Source organism: Heliangelus exortis, chromosome 5 (assembly GCF_036169615.1).
Source record: "Heliangelus exortis chromosome 5, bHelExo1.hap1, whole genome shotgun sequence".
Lineage (NCBI taxonomy): Eukaryota > Metazoa > Chordata > Aves > Apodiformes > Trochilidae > Heliangelus > Heliangelus exortis.
This window is the reverse complement of record NC_092426.1, coordinates 32,634,774-32,652,839: the sequence shown is the minus strand read 5'-3', so window position 1 is coordinate 32,652,839 and position 18,066 is coordinate 32,634,774. Positions and strand designations below refer to the sequence as shown.

At 34.8% G+C, this 18,066-nt stretch overlaps 1 protein-coding gene across 22 annotated transcripts in view; it reads right to left on the bottom strand.

Moving 5' to 3' along the window:
- Positions 1 to 18,066, bottom strand: part of GPHN (gephyrin) — a 272,370-nt gene that overhangs the window by 58,502 nt on the left and 195,802 nt on the right. For 12 of the 22 annotated variants that reach the window (XM_071744382.1, XM_071744363.1, XM_071744367.1 and 9 more), the window contains one exon: positions 13,859 to 13,915. The exons of the other annotated variants lie outside the window; for them this stretch is intronic. In XM_071744382.1, coding sequence (XP_071600483.1) covers positions 13,859 to 13,915 — 57 coding nt within the window. The remainder of the gene's footprint in view (positions 1 to 13,858; positions 13,916 to 18,066) is intronic. 22 annotated transcript variants of the gene reach the window in all.

Below are 18,066 nucleotides of genomic sequence, written 5' to 3'. Positions count from 1 at the left end.
GTGTAAGACATTATGTGGAAAATCACTGTGATTTTATAATTCAATTTTATAGCACCTGTACTTCCTAATAGACATTTTGAGTTTTATTTATTCTCTCTCTGATAGATGCAGAGATGGGAGCCATTTTACCACAATAAAAATCAACAGAATTTTTCTATGTTGAATAGACAAGGCTTAAGCCAAAATCTGTAATATGAAATGACATTCAAAATCCCAGTTTTTACCACTATGCTGAAAGTTAAATAGTTCTTTGTAAAATGAACATAGTGCTTGAAGCGAACTTACTAGTATAGAATAAAAGTGCAAAATATTATATCAAGGCATAATTTTATTTGACATAAGTCACAATGTAGGCACCATGCACAGAGAAGCTGTAGCATTAAATAAAATTTTTGCTACAATTTTGAGTGTATGAACTAATAATGGTTCTAATTGAAATTGGCCAGTAGGGTAAAGAAATATAAAATTTATTTAAAGCACAAATATAGGAACATTTCTAATTAATTAAAAAAAAAAATTTATTGTAAAAATCTAAGATGTCATTCACCAAAGTTATTCATCCATAACTTGGTAAGATTACTGCAGTAACACAATACCTGAAAGTCTGAAGACCACCTGTAGTATTTCAACTCTATTTCTTAGAACTGTGTCATAGTTTTTTGCTGCTATGCAAATGATTTTCAAAACCAGTGCTAGAGACAGACCTTTAATAATATGCCAGTCAAAATTCAGACACTGTATATGCATGTGCACTTAGGATTTTCCTTTATTTTAAAGTATTTCCATAACTTTCAAACCAATACTGGCATTAAAGCATTCTGGTGTGCCTAAGAATTGCCTGAAGACTTTTCCAGTTTTTTGACAATTGCACATTCAATTATCATGGTTAAATTAATTCTTCTATTTCTTATCTGGCAAACTGCTTATGGAAAGTTTCACATTATAATATCAGAATAAATTAGCTCAAAATTGTATTAATTTGTCCACTGGTCGGAAATCTAGAGAGAACTGTTTCAGATATAAGAATAGGAAATACAATTTTAAAAAAGGATAGCAAACTATAAGGGGTTGCAACATTCTAGAGCCAGCGTGAGATAGCTGGTGTATGCTCTTGGAGCCAGAAAACCTTTCTGAAAATCATGGATGCAGAATTTGTGGGCAGCAAATTCAAAATGCTGGTCTTACTGTGCACACATTAAGAATTCTATTGAATCTCACTGTCAAAAGTAGTTCTCTCTACCCTCAGAATAAGTGGTCTACCCACCCACAAACCACGTGTACTGGTTAGTGCAGATTTGCAATGGAGAACAACAGTGAACTTAAGAGTCTGTATCTAAAACTGAAATCCAGGTTCTATGCTTGTGGTAAACACCTGAAAGTCAGAGCAGCAGTTCTTGGTCTTTCAGCATTGCCTTCTGTTTGAAGTGGCCTAAGCATGAGAAAGTGTCCTAGCTGGCCTTAGTTCTAAAGAACAAGATTTAGTTATTTATATTTACATTTTCTGATGTACACTATCTCCATGTCTTTAATCCAGAGCACTTAAAAAACCCAGACTTCTGAAGTTCCTCTTGTTCTCTGAATACTGCTGATAAGTAATTCCCTAAACTGGTCCTTCTGTTCTGGTGTTATAGGTAAAATAATACAAGTCTCAGTTGCTTCATTAAGATGCTAAGTATATGATCTAATCCCATCAATCAGTACGCAGCCACCACATATTCCAAAACTATTTTTATAGAAATAAATGTACTTTGTGGGAGCAAAAATTAACATAGAACTTCTCAGATCTTTCATGACACAAGGCAACATATTCTAACCATTCAATGAGACTGAATAAAACACATGAATAGCTACAGACCTGAGTGTCTACTGAAAAAACTAATTTTTAATTTATTTTTTTTTTTTAAGAAAGAAGGGCACAGCACTGCAGTGAACATTTCACTGCCAGTTTACTTTTCAACACACAGATCAATCGCTTTCCTTCATTACGCTTTTAGCCAAACACACAGAGCATGCAAAAGCCAGAGGAAAGAAAGAAAGAGAGATTGATGCTGCTAATAAAAAGTCTGAGATACAAATGAGGATAAAAAATGCGGCCATTGTATAATACTATCTAAGTGTAATTTTATAAATTAGGAGACTATGGACCTTCATTCATCAATCAATTAGTTTTATATTTTGTACAGTATTTTTAAGATTCAAACTGAAAAAATGCTAAGTGATGCCTGACTCAGAAACTTCTTACATGAACTACTCCTAGTAAAAAACCTAAAATACTATCTTTTGTGCCAACTGGGTAAAAAGTAAATTTTAGATATATAACACACATACCATACTGCACAATTGCTAAGTCAGCATTATTCCTTATTAGAATTTCTAATCTTAGAAAAATCATTAAAGTAGTCCTGCTCACATTTACAAAAACTAAAGGCATGAAGCTAAATGGTTTTCATGAAGGGGGAAAAACTTCATTGCTTACTATGAAATTCGAAGAGAATATGAATTTATATTTTATCAGTGTACCACTTGAGTGCATTAAAGCTTTACATCCCACAAAAAGGGAATAACTTTTTAACAAACCTCAGATTTAATTAAACTGAACCAATAACAGCACTTCATTTGAGACAAGTGGAATTGTTAAGGTGCTGACTGGGGCTAGGTAGGTGTATAGTACTACTACCCTATAATGCCTTAAGTTCAACAAAGTATGAAAACCCTTTTGTAACTAAAGGTAAGCAGACACTTTTTAAAAAACTTTCAGCCAATTCCTCTCAAATAGACATCAACTGGTCACATCCACAGTCACCAGTGCAATGGGTGACAGTAAAAGGAATAGGTAAAGATTTTCCGAATTGTTGGACTCCAAGGTGCAAAACAGGCTCTCCAAGGATGTTCTCTATGAGAAAAATCAGGCAGCAAATTCCACCTCAATTTCTTCATAATGCAGAACAAACAGATTCCAAGTTTCTCTTCTGCTAGAAAATGTTTTACTTCTTCAATCAAAGACCTTCTTTGTAGCAGCAGAAAAAAAATCCCTGATAGTACACTCGCTTTTCTTTTTGGCAGTCTTAGCTCAAGGAGTGCCAATTAGTCCAGCTCTAGAGCTTTTCTTAACAATGAAAATTGTAAGGAAATTTCTTCTGAATGATGAATCTACGTCTATTTCTGAAAAACAGACTTCAGAAATTTTTAATATCAGGTTATATTTCCTTTTATCTTTTGTTGTACCTTTGTCTAAGGCACATTCAGGTGAATTCCCACCGCACTGACTCAATTTCTATCATCTCAGTGTTTCTGACATTCTCTTCTGAAGGTTCAAAGCTATTTGGAGATCACTTGGACACATAAAACTAAGACACTCTGAAGTTGGTGCTTAATAATCAGCTTCAGAAAAATATTTAATTGAAATAAGAACCACAGAAATAGGTATAGACACAAGAAACAACCTTGATATCTATAAAAAGTGTGGGGTTTTTTTCCCCCCTGGATATGAGACATTATGCAATACTGCATTCTCCTCTTCTTCGCCTTGATCAAGACTAATGTCAGGCTTTTGGACTTGATTTATCAATATCTCGATTTGGGAGACTTTCTACCACATAATTTATAGGTCAGGATGTTTACTCATAGCAGCCTTTTCCATTTTCCAAAGTAATAGCAGATGACATTGAGCACTGATGGACATGCAATTTGACATTAAACTGTATTTTTGAATGAAGAGTCTTTTACAAAACTAAAAACTACACTGCAAATCCTTTAAAAACCCCTGAGAATCTGCAATCCCTTCTTGCCTCTTTAAATAGCTACAATTGCTACAGAGATCTTCAGGTTGAATTGATTTGTTCCTTTGGCTCAAATGGTCTAGTCAAAAATACACAAGGTGCTAGTCTGTCAGTAGAGGAGAATGTATCCATTTTTTTTATAAACCTTCAGTTCACAGTCTAAAAGAGGTCTTGCACTGTACGTTTCGTAAGCAGGAAGTTCTGATCAACTGGGAATTTTTTAACTGCATCACAAGATCTGGCTCACCAGCCAGCCAGGTTATCCACATTTCAGATATTAAGGTCTTCTCTTTGGACAGAGTTTAAAGGATGAATTGCTTGTAGAGTCTCACAGTGTCACCTTGATACTTCAGCTATCAGACTCCTTACTACAAATTGCAAAGCTATCCTTGGTAGACAGTGTTACTAAAATTTTCATGGATTTAATACTCCAGTTTTCTTCTTCAGCTGTGGTAGAATCTAACTATTCCAAGGTCACTAATTGGTACCACAGCTTGATAGCTCCAGAGAAGGCAAAATGATTTTTGGACACTGTTCAAGTAGGAGACCCATACATGTTTATCAATTGCCAGCCACAAGACCTTGTTTTGTGTTTCTTTCAAAGACAGAGATCTTTCTAGAACTTGAAAAGGGCAAATGGCAGAACTTGCAGGCAAAGCAAGAAGAGCTCACTTTCCCTGAAAACAGATTATTTACCTCATAATCCATAAGAGCACAATCACTTTTTTTGTTGATGTGAAGTCTCACAGTTGGATTCTTCGGAAACAAAGTGTCATCAAGTTGAAATGCCTGTTGAGCCAGTGCTTTTTCTTAATTTAAGACAGATCATTCATAAAAATGTTTGAGTGAGTAAGGCATTTGTCTTGCATCTGCAACCACTGAACTTGATTTCTTTCTCTCTGTATTAGCTCAGAAAGTATTTTTAAATGTGTATGAGTGCAGTATTACTTATTTACTCCACACTTGTGTTTTGCTGATAATTGTGACAAACCCAATATGATACAGTAACCAGGCATGACAGACTGCAGAATTGTTATCAGGTGCTTCTAAGAACACACACGACTATCTTTAAAATGACGTGTCTCCTGGTGGAGTCAGACAAATAATACATATCTATGACAGAAAAACTGGTGAGCATCTTTCTCTTAAAGATGTTTTTATAAGACCTTTTGCCTGTTCATACACTAAAGCTATAAAAAACCTTGCTATTTCTGAGGACAAGGAAGTGCTAAGAATAATTGCTTGAGAGGCTGAACCTTTGAGAGCAAATCATACATGCATCAGCAAAGTACTTACTGCTTACACACAGTTCTTCCTGCTTTGGAAATTTTAGGAGTGAGTGAGTAGGTGATGCTCATTAACAGAGCATTCATTCACATTAGGTCTAGAACTTGGCCCACAGTGTGAGACCAAGTGAACTGTCATCTTTTTACAAGATCTTGTCAACTTTTATACCACTTGTAAACTCTTAAAATACAGAATAAATAATTGTAAGTGCTCAAGAGTGATTCAGTATTGCAGAAGACCTCAAGTCCATCTTTTTGATACTCATCCATTAATCAATTATAATATGCTGAAGCCTAATCTTTATGCAGTGGGTCATAGCATTAATTTGATAGTACTTTATAAATTCTGGTTTTATCCCATGACATTGTGAATTCTACTTGACCTTAACATCTCTCTCCTTTTCCCTCCTAATTATGACAGAACGTATTTTTCTTTTAATTTCTTGCCATGATGGTACTACTATACCTTACTATAGAAGACTATAATGAAGATGATATGGAACTATTTGCAATAGTATATGCACTTTGGCAGGTAGTGACCCAAGCCAAAACTTTGGGAATTAATAATAAACTTCAGATATCATAAAACTATCCATATGTAGAAAGGTATTTAGTAACCATAATGCGGTGGTCATCTTTACAGAGTCTTTCTCATTTGACTGAGTGAAAATGGCTCAGAGTAAGCAGTGAAGTATTTTGTTGCCTAGACATCTTATACATTTATTATTTTCCTCTTAACGTAGGAGGTAATTAAGAAGGATGCTACTATATAATTTATGATCATACGTTAAGTAGTGGTTGCCTAGCTAGACTGCATATCCTGGTGGTCTCAGACTGGTACAGTGATTTTAAAACCACGCTGAGCATGGTTGCAGATTGATCATGCAAAATCTGCCCCCCAGAGCTGATTTTTCCCCACTTGTGCACAGTGCGATGCAAAAAAAATAAAAAATAAAAAAAAAAAAAAAGAAAAAAGTAAATAAACCAAAAAGTGTGTGATGGGTGAGCAGGTCGACTGTGTGAGAAAACACGTGCAAAGGTATACCTCAGAAACACTATAGGTGGATGAGCACGAAGGGAGCCGAGCCTGGTTGTGCAGTGGGGAAAAGAAAACATTGTTAAAAAATAAATGGTGGCACAGTAAGGGTCTCAGAAGGTTTTCTGTATAGGTGGTTCCAGCAACGGAGATAGTAGCAGGGGGTTCATTAAGTTTCCATGACCAGCTATCTCAGAAAAGATTTATGCCTTTTAAGGTGGAAGCTTCTTAATTTGAAAATAAAAGGTATTGTATTTATAAGTAATTAAAACTAATGATGAATCTTGGAGACAACTATCAATCCTCCTCTAAATAACTGCCAACACTGTCCTTAGGGCAATAAGGTATTCTACAATGACACTTTAATCATCTCTTTAATTTAATACTATTAGTTTTATTCTAACTCTGCAAATGGTACACTGTGAAAACCCACTAGAGGCCCTATTCTTCCCTGTGTATCTTCATGTTTTCAGGTGCTCAGAACCAGCATTTTGATAATGGAGATTTCTCTTTAACTTCACTGCTCAAAACCAGAGTAACTTGCAAAGTTAAAAGAGTAAAGGCCATATATAGGTCAGCAGAAATCTGCAGATTATGTCCGTAATCAACGTAAAGGGCTACGATTCTGGAGGGATACTCCACTGTGGAAAGCTTTCAGCACACATACAAGTTAATTGGTGAAATCATGGCTTTACTGATTGCTTAAGAAAATTTTATTTACACAGGATACCCATTCTTATGTATTATTAATCGCCCAGACATAACTCAAGTATTAAAGAAGGACTCTCCTGTTATTTATAGTATTTCTTTTCCTGAAAGAAGAAGAGCTTTCTGAAGAACCTTCCTTCATTTGAAAACACTTCATGTTTCAATTACAAAGAGTAGTTTGAGTTTTAGTAGTCTTTATTTTCTTGAACTTTTGTAAGATTAATAATTATCTGATGACAACTGGCTGTGAAGAAGCCTAATAAATTCTATTTTTAAAAACATGGTATTTTGAAAAATATCTCACTCATCCCCTCTTGATTTTTTTCTAGAGGTGGAAAACCCAATTATCAGAAGCCCCATCAAAACTTCTTTAGGCTTCAACAAAATTAGTGCCTCTACAGCAGTTTGGATACACTTGTGGTAAATATGTACCCAGCAAGAGTTTCCAGATAAATTATTAATGACCACTTACTTACCTAAGTATTATGATGGACTGAGAAGAGAACACAGTACTCATGAAAAGTACCTCATAAATACTCCTCAGTCTCAAATGCATATTTAATATTCTTCACTGATACGTAAAATATCACTTCCAGGAAAACTCTACAGTCCCTTCTGTGTTCACTTATGTCTCTCTTATACACTTCTACACAACTGCTTTTTCTTCACTGAAATTTTTCTAATAGTAAAAAAATATTTTTTTTCCTTTCTGGCATTCTGCTTTTCTGTGACTCTTCTACAAATCTCAATAAGGTCACAGCATCTTTAGTGTTCACACACATCTGGCACTTTCTTCACCTGATGAAATGTTTTCTTACACTGAGATGATTTGCAGAAGCATTAAGTTACAAACAAAAAATTCCTTGGGACAAATAGAGTACAAATGCTATTTTAAGAAATCAAGCATTAAGCTGAAGCAGTCTACTTTGCTTTTAAAAAAAAAAAAAAAAAAAAAGAGAGAGAGAACCCCTTCTGTTAGAGCAAGGATTGCTTCTTGAAACACTGCTTTGAAAGCTTTTTAGACAAATAAGGTGTGCTTTTGCTTAGAACTGGGTATTACTTTCCTTGTCAAATGATCCTGTGACCTAATTTTCTGTATTTTTTTTAATATTTAGGTAAATTTACCATTTACCTTCAGTCTTATTTCTATTAGAATTTAATAACTTAAAGCCATTTTATATTTTCTTTTTCAAAGATCCAGTTGCCTAGAGGCAACCTTCATTAAGATACCTGTATTCTTCCCTATGCTAAAACACACACTTATCCTTAATATCTTAATCTCACTCACTCCATTTGCCTCATTTTACCTACACTTAAGTGTTCTAGATCTCCCCAGGAGCAACTTGTGCCTATTGCCCCTTGTCTTGTCCATCTGGCTCGTAAATAGGGAGTCTCCATCTTCCTTGTAGCTGCCCTTTAAGTGATGGAACATTGTATGAAGGTCTCCCCTAAGCCTTCTCTTCTCAAGGCTGAACAAATGCTGTTTTCTCAGCCTTCTCTGATGATTCTGCAATCAGTCACTTACTACTCTGCTCACACTTTGCTGTCATACATGAACTGCAGTGATTGAGTTTTCCAGTCTGAGAAAGGGAGAAAGGGAGCTCTCCTTATTTTGTCTGCTACCTGGCAACCCACACATGCTACATTAGGTGAAGCTAATGTGCTAACTTTTGAGCTGTTAGGCTCTTTTCCCCCAAGAACATTCAAGTTAAGGGTTCACACTGTCAGTCACAGAAACTCCCCACTGTGAGAATGATTTTAAAAGATTCTAGAAGGATTTAAAAATTCTCTTTACTGAGAATGTGGTTAAGAGGCTGGAAATCTGTTGTTAGTCTGAGGGCCTTACTGACTTGAACGAGATCTTTAATAATGGAATATTAAGACCAGGAATAAAAACCCTGCAAATGTAATCCATCATCATGATCAAAGAAAGCAGGTACTTGAAGTAAGATTGAGCACTGCATGTAGGAGACTGTAGACTCTGAAAGATACAGCTCTGCAGAAAAAAATTTATAATCCCAGTTTCATTAAACATCATCTATAGACAGTATTTGGACTCTACTATGAATTTTAAGAATGCTTTTCTTGAACAAAACTAGAATCTTTGATTTGGAACCATGCTGGTTAAGAGCCACACAAAAACTGTTTGGCATATTACTTGGGAACTTTGTGTAGAACTTCTACACATAGAATTACTATTTTTTTAAAATGGGCTTTCATTAATATTTTTCTGCAGACTTTAAAAGTATGTATAAAATTCTTAGCCTGCACAATTACAAAAAATAAAATCTTCAAACCACAGCTTGAAGCAGTATTGTTCTGTTGAATTTCATCTCAACTACACACTTTCAGGAGGGTATCACATTTAGCAGGAATTATGAGTTCTAATATATAAATCAGTCTGGTTTTCCACTACTGATCATCTCAGCAGCTAATGCACATATATGCTATTGCTACATTAATTTGTACAGTATATATGCCACTATGTCCAAGTGACAGAAGACTATTTTTTCTAAGTAGTGTTTCATTTCAGCCTCAAACATTGGTCTCTGGGAGGGGTCAAAGGATTAAGCTATGAAAAGAACTGAAACAGCTGCAAGGAAGATGAAGGAAGATCTCAAGAAGAAATGGAAAACCAGGACTTAGATCAGGATAAATTTTTGTAATTGGTTATATTTACTAAAAGCAGTGTTTTAAAATGAAAACTACTCAACCCCACCCACCGCAACTGATTAATCAACTCAAATTTTTCATGCATGTTTTTTGTGTAATTTTATTTTAAATACCTGTCAAGCTTTCTGAATTTTTGGTGGAATGGGCAATACTCTGCAGAATTCCAGTGTTTCCTACATATTTCCAATGGCCTTTAAATTTAATTGGGAAAGCATGCCTCTGCAATTCAGTCTGAAATAAAGGTTCCACCTTAATAGTAAACACAATTGTGCAGTAGCATTTGATTTTCATTTTTGTGGCTGGCCATCAGATACTATATGCTCCCCCTCCTACACCACTCAATACAGTTGCCACATTGTAGGAGTATTAACAACATTCATCTAAACCCCTTTCCAAAAGCAGAATGGAAGAAATGAAAATTATTTTAAAGATGAACTATTAACAGATCCATCATTATTTTCTTTCCAATTGTCCAATATTTAGTAAGAATTTGTTTTATTTTTTGATCTGCCATTTGCATAGTCTTTTCAAATGTTGCCTTATGTAAAACATCCATTATTAACAGCATGAATCAGAGCAGCAGTGACAAAGCAGCAGATTTTAGTTACATATTATTATATTTGCAATGTGTCCAGATTGTTTTAAGAAACTTAAAGGGCATATGCAAAATATATGGAACATTTCTTAGTTCACAATCTGACATCCTTACTTGCATTGTGTAGGGTACAGCCACAAAATAACAGATAAAGTGGCACAGAGGAACAGGAAAATTTAATGATAACTAATTTCTCATGGTTAATGCAGTCACAGTTTTTCATTTTAAGCCTCACTCCATGTGACATTCAGTGAAATAATGTGTGATTAGAATGCCTTTTTTGTAGTACGAAGTTTCATGGCATAATTTTTTTCTCAATTTACATTTATTCACAAGTCCTAAATAATGAATTTAAGAGTGAGGATTCTGAAATATAAGGACTTGCTTTGTCTTGATTATGACTCATAAATGTGAGCTGCCACCAAATTTAAGTTATCATAAAGTTCGTTGCCTCCCAACTTGATTCTTAAAGATTTGCCAGGGAACAGATACAGTCCATTCATCAAATTTATTTTATATAAAGCTGAAATATATTAGCAGCTCAATTTCCTTGTATTTCACCTGCAAGAGATTATAAACTCAGGGACTTCTTTTTGACAATAAGCAGAAATCAACTTTTTGTCAGATACATAGATGGGAATGCAAAAGCATCCAAAAAAGGTTTAAAATGATCAAATCATTATCATTACCAAAATCATCTTGCATCATATAATCATAGTGGATTATACTTGGTAGAATGATAGTGCTGAGAATGGACAATACCCATAGTGTGGGCAAAGCACAAACATGAATCTTAAGAAATTATTCTCAGAATCTTCACTAGATGAATGTACAAAAGGATAAATGGCTACTAAGTTTCACATCTACCATTCTCACCACTGTCTTTTTTTTCTGATTTTCACTATACATTAAATTATTTGGTTAAACTCACTTCTACAGAATTGCTGAAAAGCTGATCTCAGTTTATGAGGCAAACTAATATACAGGAGGTATTGCAGTCTGTATGGTTCTGTTGGATTTGACTTGCTTTCTTAAATATTTCTATGAAAAATGGGCAACTTTGTAGAGATGTCATAATTAATGTATTAGATCCTAATCCTTTCCTAACCATTTTTTTTTCATTAACAAACTTAATGCATAAGAAATATGCTGCAGGTTTTTTGTCTGCTAAAAAAACAAGCAACAAAATTAGCATGGCTGACACTCAACCAAATATTAACCTATTTGGGAGGATAACATAGGGACTCCAAAAGATTAATGGCAAAGACAGAGGTACATGTGAACCCATACTAGGGTTACCTTATATCAGCCATAGTTTTCAGCTCAGGTAAGGCTGTCAATCATTGGAAGAAGATAAGGATATCTATTTTATTTGTTGCTAAGTTTAATATTTATCAAACTTCTAGACATGCAACTTCAATTTTGGAAAGTGATTTCTTTTTAGTTGCTGTAAAGCCAAGCAGTTTGATTAGCATTCCTTAAAATGAAGTAGGATATTCCTTTAAACAATTCCTGTCAATTAGGTCAGGTTTCTCACACACATTAAAATGAAACCCCAGCTAGAAAGGAAAGAAAACATGCAAGGAGAAAGAGAGAGAGAAAAGAAAAAGATGGGGGTGAGAGGACAAACCAATCAGATTTGGTGTTGCCAGCCAGTGGAAGTTTTATGAAACAGATCACCAAGTGAAATTGTACATTTACTTGGAAAGAGCATCCTTTGACACTGCCTTCTAGCTGATCTCTGAGCTCCTCCAGCTTTCGATGGAGCTAAGTGTAAACACTGGAAAATGAACTGAGAAAGCAACCTGTTCTCTTTTCATGTTTCCTTTTTTTTTTTCCTTTTTTTTTCTCTTCTTTGTTTTGTGGTTTTTTTATTTTTTTGTTTTGTTTTTTTAATAAATCACAGCATAACACATTTCTCATTGCCTCTGGCTCAACATTTTGAGACATCAGAGTGCTTTGAACAACAAAGACACACAAGCTCAGGAAACTCGAAATTGGGAACAGGATATTTTTGCTTAATTAAGATGGCTTTTATATCAGTCCAGGAAAAAATATGAAAAATCAACAGATAGATAATTCTAAAGCTACTGAAGCTCTGCTACATTGTTTATTTATTTATTTATTTGCTTGTTTTGCTGGTAAGGTTGTGTTCTAGAATTTATTTTCATTAAAAATCACTTTTTATTCGTACATTTTAACGTTTAGGAATCTGAATTAGGACTTCCCATTTTCTATGAGGATGTAAGATTTTGTGCCTAAATATATATTGTGGGTCATGAAAAGAAATCCTAGGCAGCCAAGATACAGAAATAATGCTAAATTAGATGTCAGTGGGTGTCCAGAAAAAAAATAGGCAAACACCACCATCTAAATAATCTACATCTTCTGCATTTATACAGGCATTACACATTTAGAATTCATTATGCATCTAGAATTGTGCGTGATGACCCATTAAAATTGAGAGGTCCCAGTAATTACACACACAATTTTCAAAAACAGCATAGAAACTGTGGCTGTCTTGTATTTTCAGTGGTCCTGAATGTCTTCCACTGTACTTAGGTACAGTTCTCTTCTCCTCTACACTGTAACTAAAACCTCTTCCCAATGGATGAAAGGAGAGAGCCTCACATACAGTGAGGAATGCTACAGATGCTTCTAGCTATAACTTGTATAAACAAATAGTGACTGGCTTCTTTTTCTACACTGAGATCAATTAAAGTGGTGGCATTAGTGGAAAGAGGTGCATAAATAATCCTTCCCCTCCTATTCTTTATGCTCAGTGAAATTAGTTTCACAAAGAGCAGCTGTAGAGCAGTTTTAGAGAACAGAGAAGATGGCTTGTCCTGGAACAAAGTCAATACACTCACATACGAAACTAAAACAGAAGACGAAAAACCAAGAAGGCAGGAAAGGCAAGGAGAGTGCAGAATAAAAGATGAAAGAAGTGCTTGAGAAAGCACTAAAAGGAAATAAACTGGACAAAAAGTGAAAAATTGGATGGCTGAATAAGACGCAACTGTTGAGGTGGAACATTAACATTCAGGAATGGCCTGAACTGCACATGATCAGCATCTTGGTAAAGAGCACAACCTGTGTTTTAAACCATTTCTTCCAGTGTAAAACTGCACGGTGTGTCCTGATTTAGGTATCTGCCTGTTAAGTGCTCTAAGAATTTGAGTATGTTTGCACAAACATAATAAAAGGCAGAGAGGGCTAATTAGCAGAAGAGTGGCTTCATTCTTATTAACCTCACATGAATCACTTATTTCCTCTTTACTTAGTCTGATTTTTTTCTGATTTAAAGGCTAGATATATATGGAATATTCAATGCTCTTGTACCGGTCTTTTGGAGAATTAAATGTAAGTGTGAACACTATAAAAGTTTGATTTTGTTTCAAATGGGAAACTGTAGTCTGAAGATGAATAAGTCACTTCTCATGTAACAGGCAGTTAAGAGACAACGAGCAACACAAATCAGAGAAGTGGTTTAATCATGATCATCAAATTACAGGCACTTCAGGAAAGTTACTACCTATCTCTTATTTATGGTGACATTCAAAGCTAACTAACTGGCAGCATGCCTTCAGTGGGTTGCTCTATGTGTAGCACAGAAACAAACAAAACGTGACCCAACAGCAATAAGAATATTGAAATAAAAATGAAGGGATGGTGAGAAATGGAAAAGCCCCTTCCCTCCCTCCCCTCACCTCCCCCTTTGAAAGGAAAAGTGTAGGCTATAGAAGAAAACTTGCAAAATAAATGTTAGAAACATATTTACTTTGAGGGATCCAACTCTACTAGCAACTCCTTTGCTTTCATCCGGCCGTCTAATTTGCTACAATGGGGGAAGATGGGTAAAAAGACAGAAGAATAAAGAAAAAGTGAACTTAAAAAAATTTCCACACAATCAGTTAGCAGTACATGCAAGACATCAATTTGACTCTCTGAGACACCTCTAGAGGACAAAGACACAGACTAATTTCTGGAATAAATGATGCTTTGTCATGGCATTTTTAACTGGCTTTAATGATAATTGTTATTTCAATATATTACCAATCTGGCACATATGTCGCATGCTGAATTGACTAACATTTTTTAAAGAATACATGTTACTTATCTGATTTGCATATGAAGACTAAGTCCTAAAACTAACTTTAAAAAAAAACCCCAACCATCCCATACCTTCTACAAATCATATGATCAGAGTATGCTATAACTGGGACTATCAGGCCTGGCAAGTATCATGATTGATACCTGACAGAATGCAATATAGATTCCTATAGACCCAGGCCCAGACATTTTAGCCACTGCTATCAAGATTCCCAGTTAAAAATTGTGCTGCCCAACCAGAAAATTTTAATGCCAGACCAACATTAATTTTTATGTTAAATATACCATGCATATAACCTCACCCCCAACATTTCTTACTTGATAACTTTTACTTTCTCATATACAATTTTTTTCCTAGATGATGTAGAGGGTAGAAAAAACAAACGAGGTAGCTTCTCAAAATGGTTTGTACTATTAGAAGCATGTAAAATAAAAAAATTATATATAAGATATAATTTTTCAGAATTGGTTAATCCAGTAAATATCTCCTTTTACTGATAAATTAAACTTGTGTCATGTCATTTGAAGTAAAGGAGTCAATAAAACTTTTGGAATATTCTTGCTTCAGTCTGAAGCAAGACTGAATGGAAACCTTTTATTATATGATAGTTGTTTCACAGGTTATGTAAAACAAAGTCCCACAAAACTGAGGTGAACCCTTTCAAACCACATTAAATGTCTTTTCTTGCTAAAAAAATCACAGCAAGGAAGCAAAAGACTGAATGAACCATGGGAATTGAACTATGCTTTATGCTCTCTTGAGCACACTAGCAAAAGCACAAGTGAGATTGACATTTTTGTTTGTACCTGACCCGGGGAAAATGGAGAAATTCATGTTCAAAACAGAGTCAACTGAATGCTTCTTTTAACTTGCACTAGATTCTCAAGAAAATAATACAACTAACCAATATATTAACAATTTAAATATTTAGTACTGATAGGATGTCTCCCAGCAAATACATTGGAAACATTTACGTAAATTGTTGCATTCCTTCCCTGGTTTTATGTCATTAATGTAGTATCTGCTTTGAACTCTCAAGTGAAACACTCACATTACTGTTTTGATGGGACTCCAAGGAAATCTTCAATCAATTCCAGTATACAGATGAAGAAAGAACTTTCATTCTTAAATAAAATATGCCTCCTTTAGAAGACATAATTAAAACATATGCATTTGTAACCTGGTTACTATAATTCTAATAAAAAAAAAGAAGCCTCAAGAGAGAAAACATCCTTATTTAAAAAGAAAATAGCATTTAGAGCAAAGATACTTTGCCTGATACCCTGAGATAGTAGCAGTCCCAGATAATAGGACACAGTCGATTCAAATTACTTGTTAATAATTTGAAACTTCTTTTCAAAATTAATATATTCAATTTTGTTTTGAAAAACGAGAAATAAGAAAAAAAAAATGCTGATAATCCCACATAATGACATGTAACTAGGACATTAAGAAAAATTCTACATACCACAAGAACTTGGAGAAAAGTAAGTGACAGCAATATCCATTCCCCTTCAGGGAAAAAGATTTTCTTCTGTTACTTACCAGTGTGGGTATTATGGCTGCTCAAGTTGTGCTGAAGGTTTAGAACTCAGTCAGAAATGAGATTGGAGATACTACAGGTGCATATAAGTGACATTATTTACCCTTCCTTTCTTCAAAATATATAGAGAAATACATAAGCAATCTGTACAGTGCAAGCAATGAAATTATAGATGCTTGAAAATATAAATTGCAAGGAGACAGCCTAAGGTCAATTCTTGTTTTACATCCATGCCACAGTTAATAAACATGATAATATGTTTTCTACTGGAACCTTGCAGAATGCAACTTTGATGAGTACTGCACAAAGTATACTAAAACTGTTCTGGGAAATAAATAGGGTACTACCAAGAAAGCAAAGGACAACAGAAATAAACCCCATTTTTTTTTCATGGCAAATGCCACAGAAAGGAATTCATGTATATCCTTATCTCTCTGGCCAACTCCTGACTGATGAACTAGAAGCCTATTGATAAGATAGTGTATCAGAAAATGTCATGGATTATACACTCCTTGATTTTCATAAATTCATCCAGACACAAGAACCACATCATAGATGAACACTTATAGCCAGAAAAGATTAGAATGAAAGATGTTCAGCCTTACTATACTTTTATCCCCACTGGTCACTCGTCTGATCTATAAAAAAGTTATTTGATTTTTCTATGCACATTTGGAAAATAAAGGCAACATTTCCTTCTAAGCAAAACATAGAACTAATAAAAAGAACCTCAACAATGTAGCTGAAAACAAAACTTTGCGCTGCAGATTTTGTTATTTTTATTTTTTTATATACCTCAACACAAGCTAAATGAGTGGATTAAGAGATGAGGCAGAAGCAATACTAAGCAGTTATTGGCAAAATGTTACCTGAAAGATGTGAGGGTTTTGGAACGTTCTGAAGGAGGAGAGTGAAGAAAATCAGAGTAATGAAGTAAGAAAGGTGTCTTGTAGGAAACATTTCAGGAAACTGTCAAGGTACAATGCACTGACAATTAAGATAAATGCATTATATTTACATCCCTTTCTTGTTCACACAGGAATAACAGTAGGAGTTCAAAGCTACATATTATTCACAGGTCTGCCTATCTTGGTATCTGAACAAGGTGGAGTTGTGATGGGAGTAGAATGAGATAGGAAGCCAGTGGAAGAAAACTTAGGAAGCAGGGAATTTAGAACCAAACAGTGAGCAGAGGAGTGCCCAAATATGCTTAATATAACTGTTAGAAGATGAAGGAAAAAACTGGGTACCAAAGAACAGACAGTTAATGTTTTCTAAGCAGAAGTCTATTATTCCTCTACCTTCTAAAAGACCCCAAAAGGAATGTACCTGTTTATCTTCATCATAAAGAAAATAGGTCTGAAAAACTGGCTAATCTGAGAGACTGGCTAACCTGAGAGACTGGCTTTCTTGAGGTTTACTTAAAGGAAGAGTTCCACAACAGGAGAAATAGGCCTAAAATACTTAACAGTACCCATCTTAGACTCTTTTCCCTTTCTGATAATATTCAGTGTTCTTGTCCTATAAAGTTTTCCTGCTTATTGCTTCTGAAAAAGAAACTGGAATTTTGCAGGACCTTAAAGCTTTCACATTCACATTCAACAAGCCAAACCTGTGTCAGACTTTGTGAAAATCCTGGCTAATACACACATGGTCCATAATGACAAAGTCTTTTTGATATGATCAGATTACTTATTTCTGAAACTGAATAACTGTAACATTAGGAATGGCAACTCTTGACAGCAGTAATTTCCTTATTTAATGGCCTGGGTGTGCAGTGCTGGAATAGCATTAACCAAAAGCAAAATATTATATTACACAGCATCCAAATCAAGTTTATATTAGTTGATGCAGACACAAGAAAAACGTAACTGTTCTCTCATTTGACCACTACTGCAGAGATCAATGATAAATGGTCATAAAGAAAACTATTAATATTACTTGTGGAACATTACATCACTAGGTCTGCAAAGAAATGTTTTTGCATTTGTCATATGTGTTATCCCACATATCCCTGACAACTGTGCTGACAAATGTGTTCTGTTTTCTTAGACAAAAATAGTCCACACTAATTTCAAGCCATGGCTTCCTGTCATTGCATGTAACTAAAAGTTCCCTTGTGCTCCTAACCTAGTTGACTTAGGGGATAAGAAGTTAAATGGTGTGAATATCCTCTACTGAATCCTAAATCATAAAACTTGCTTGCACTGTATCTGTCAGAGAGGCTACACAGACTATTAATAAATGTTTACGGAGCTGTTCCTTATTATAGCAGATTTTTGGCTGTGAAACAGAGACACTGACAAGTTCATACATGCTGTAAGAAAAGAAG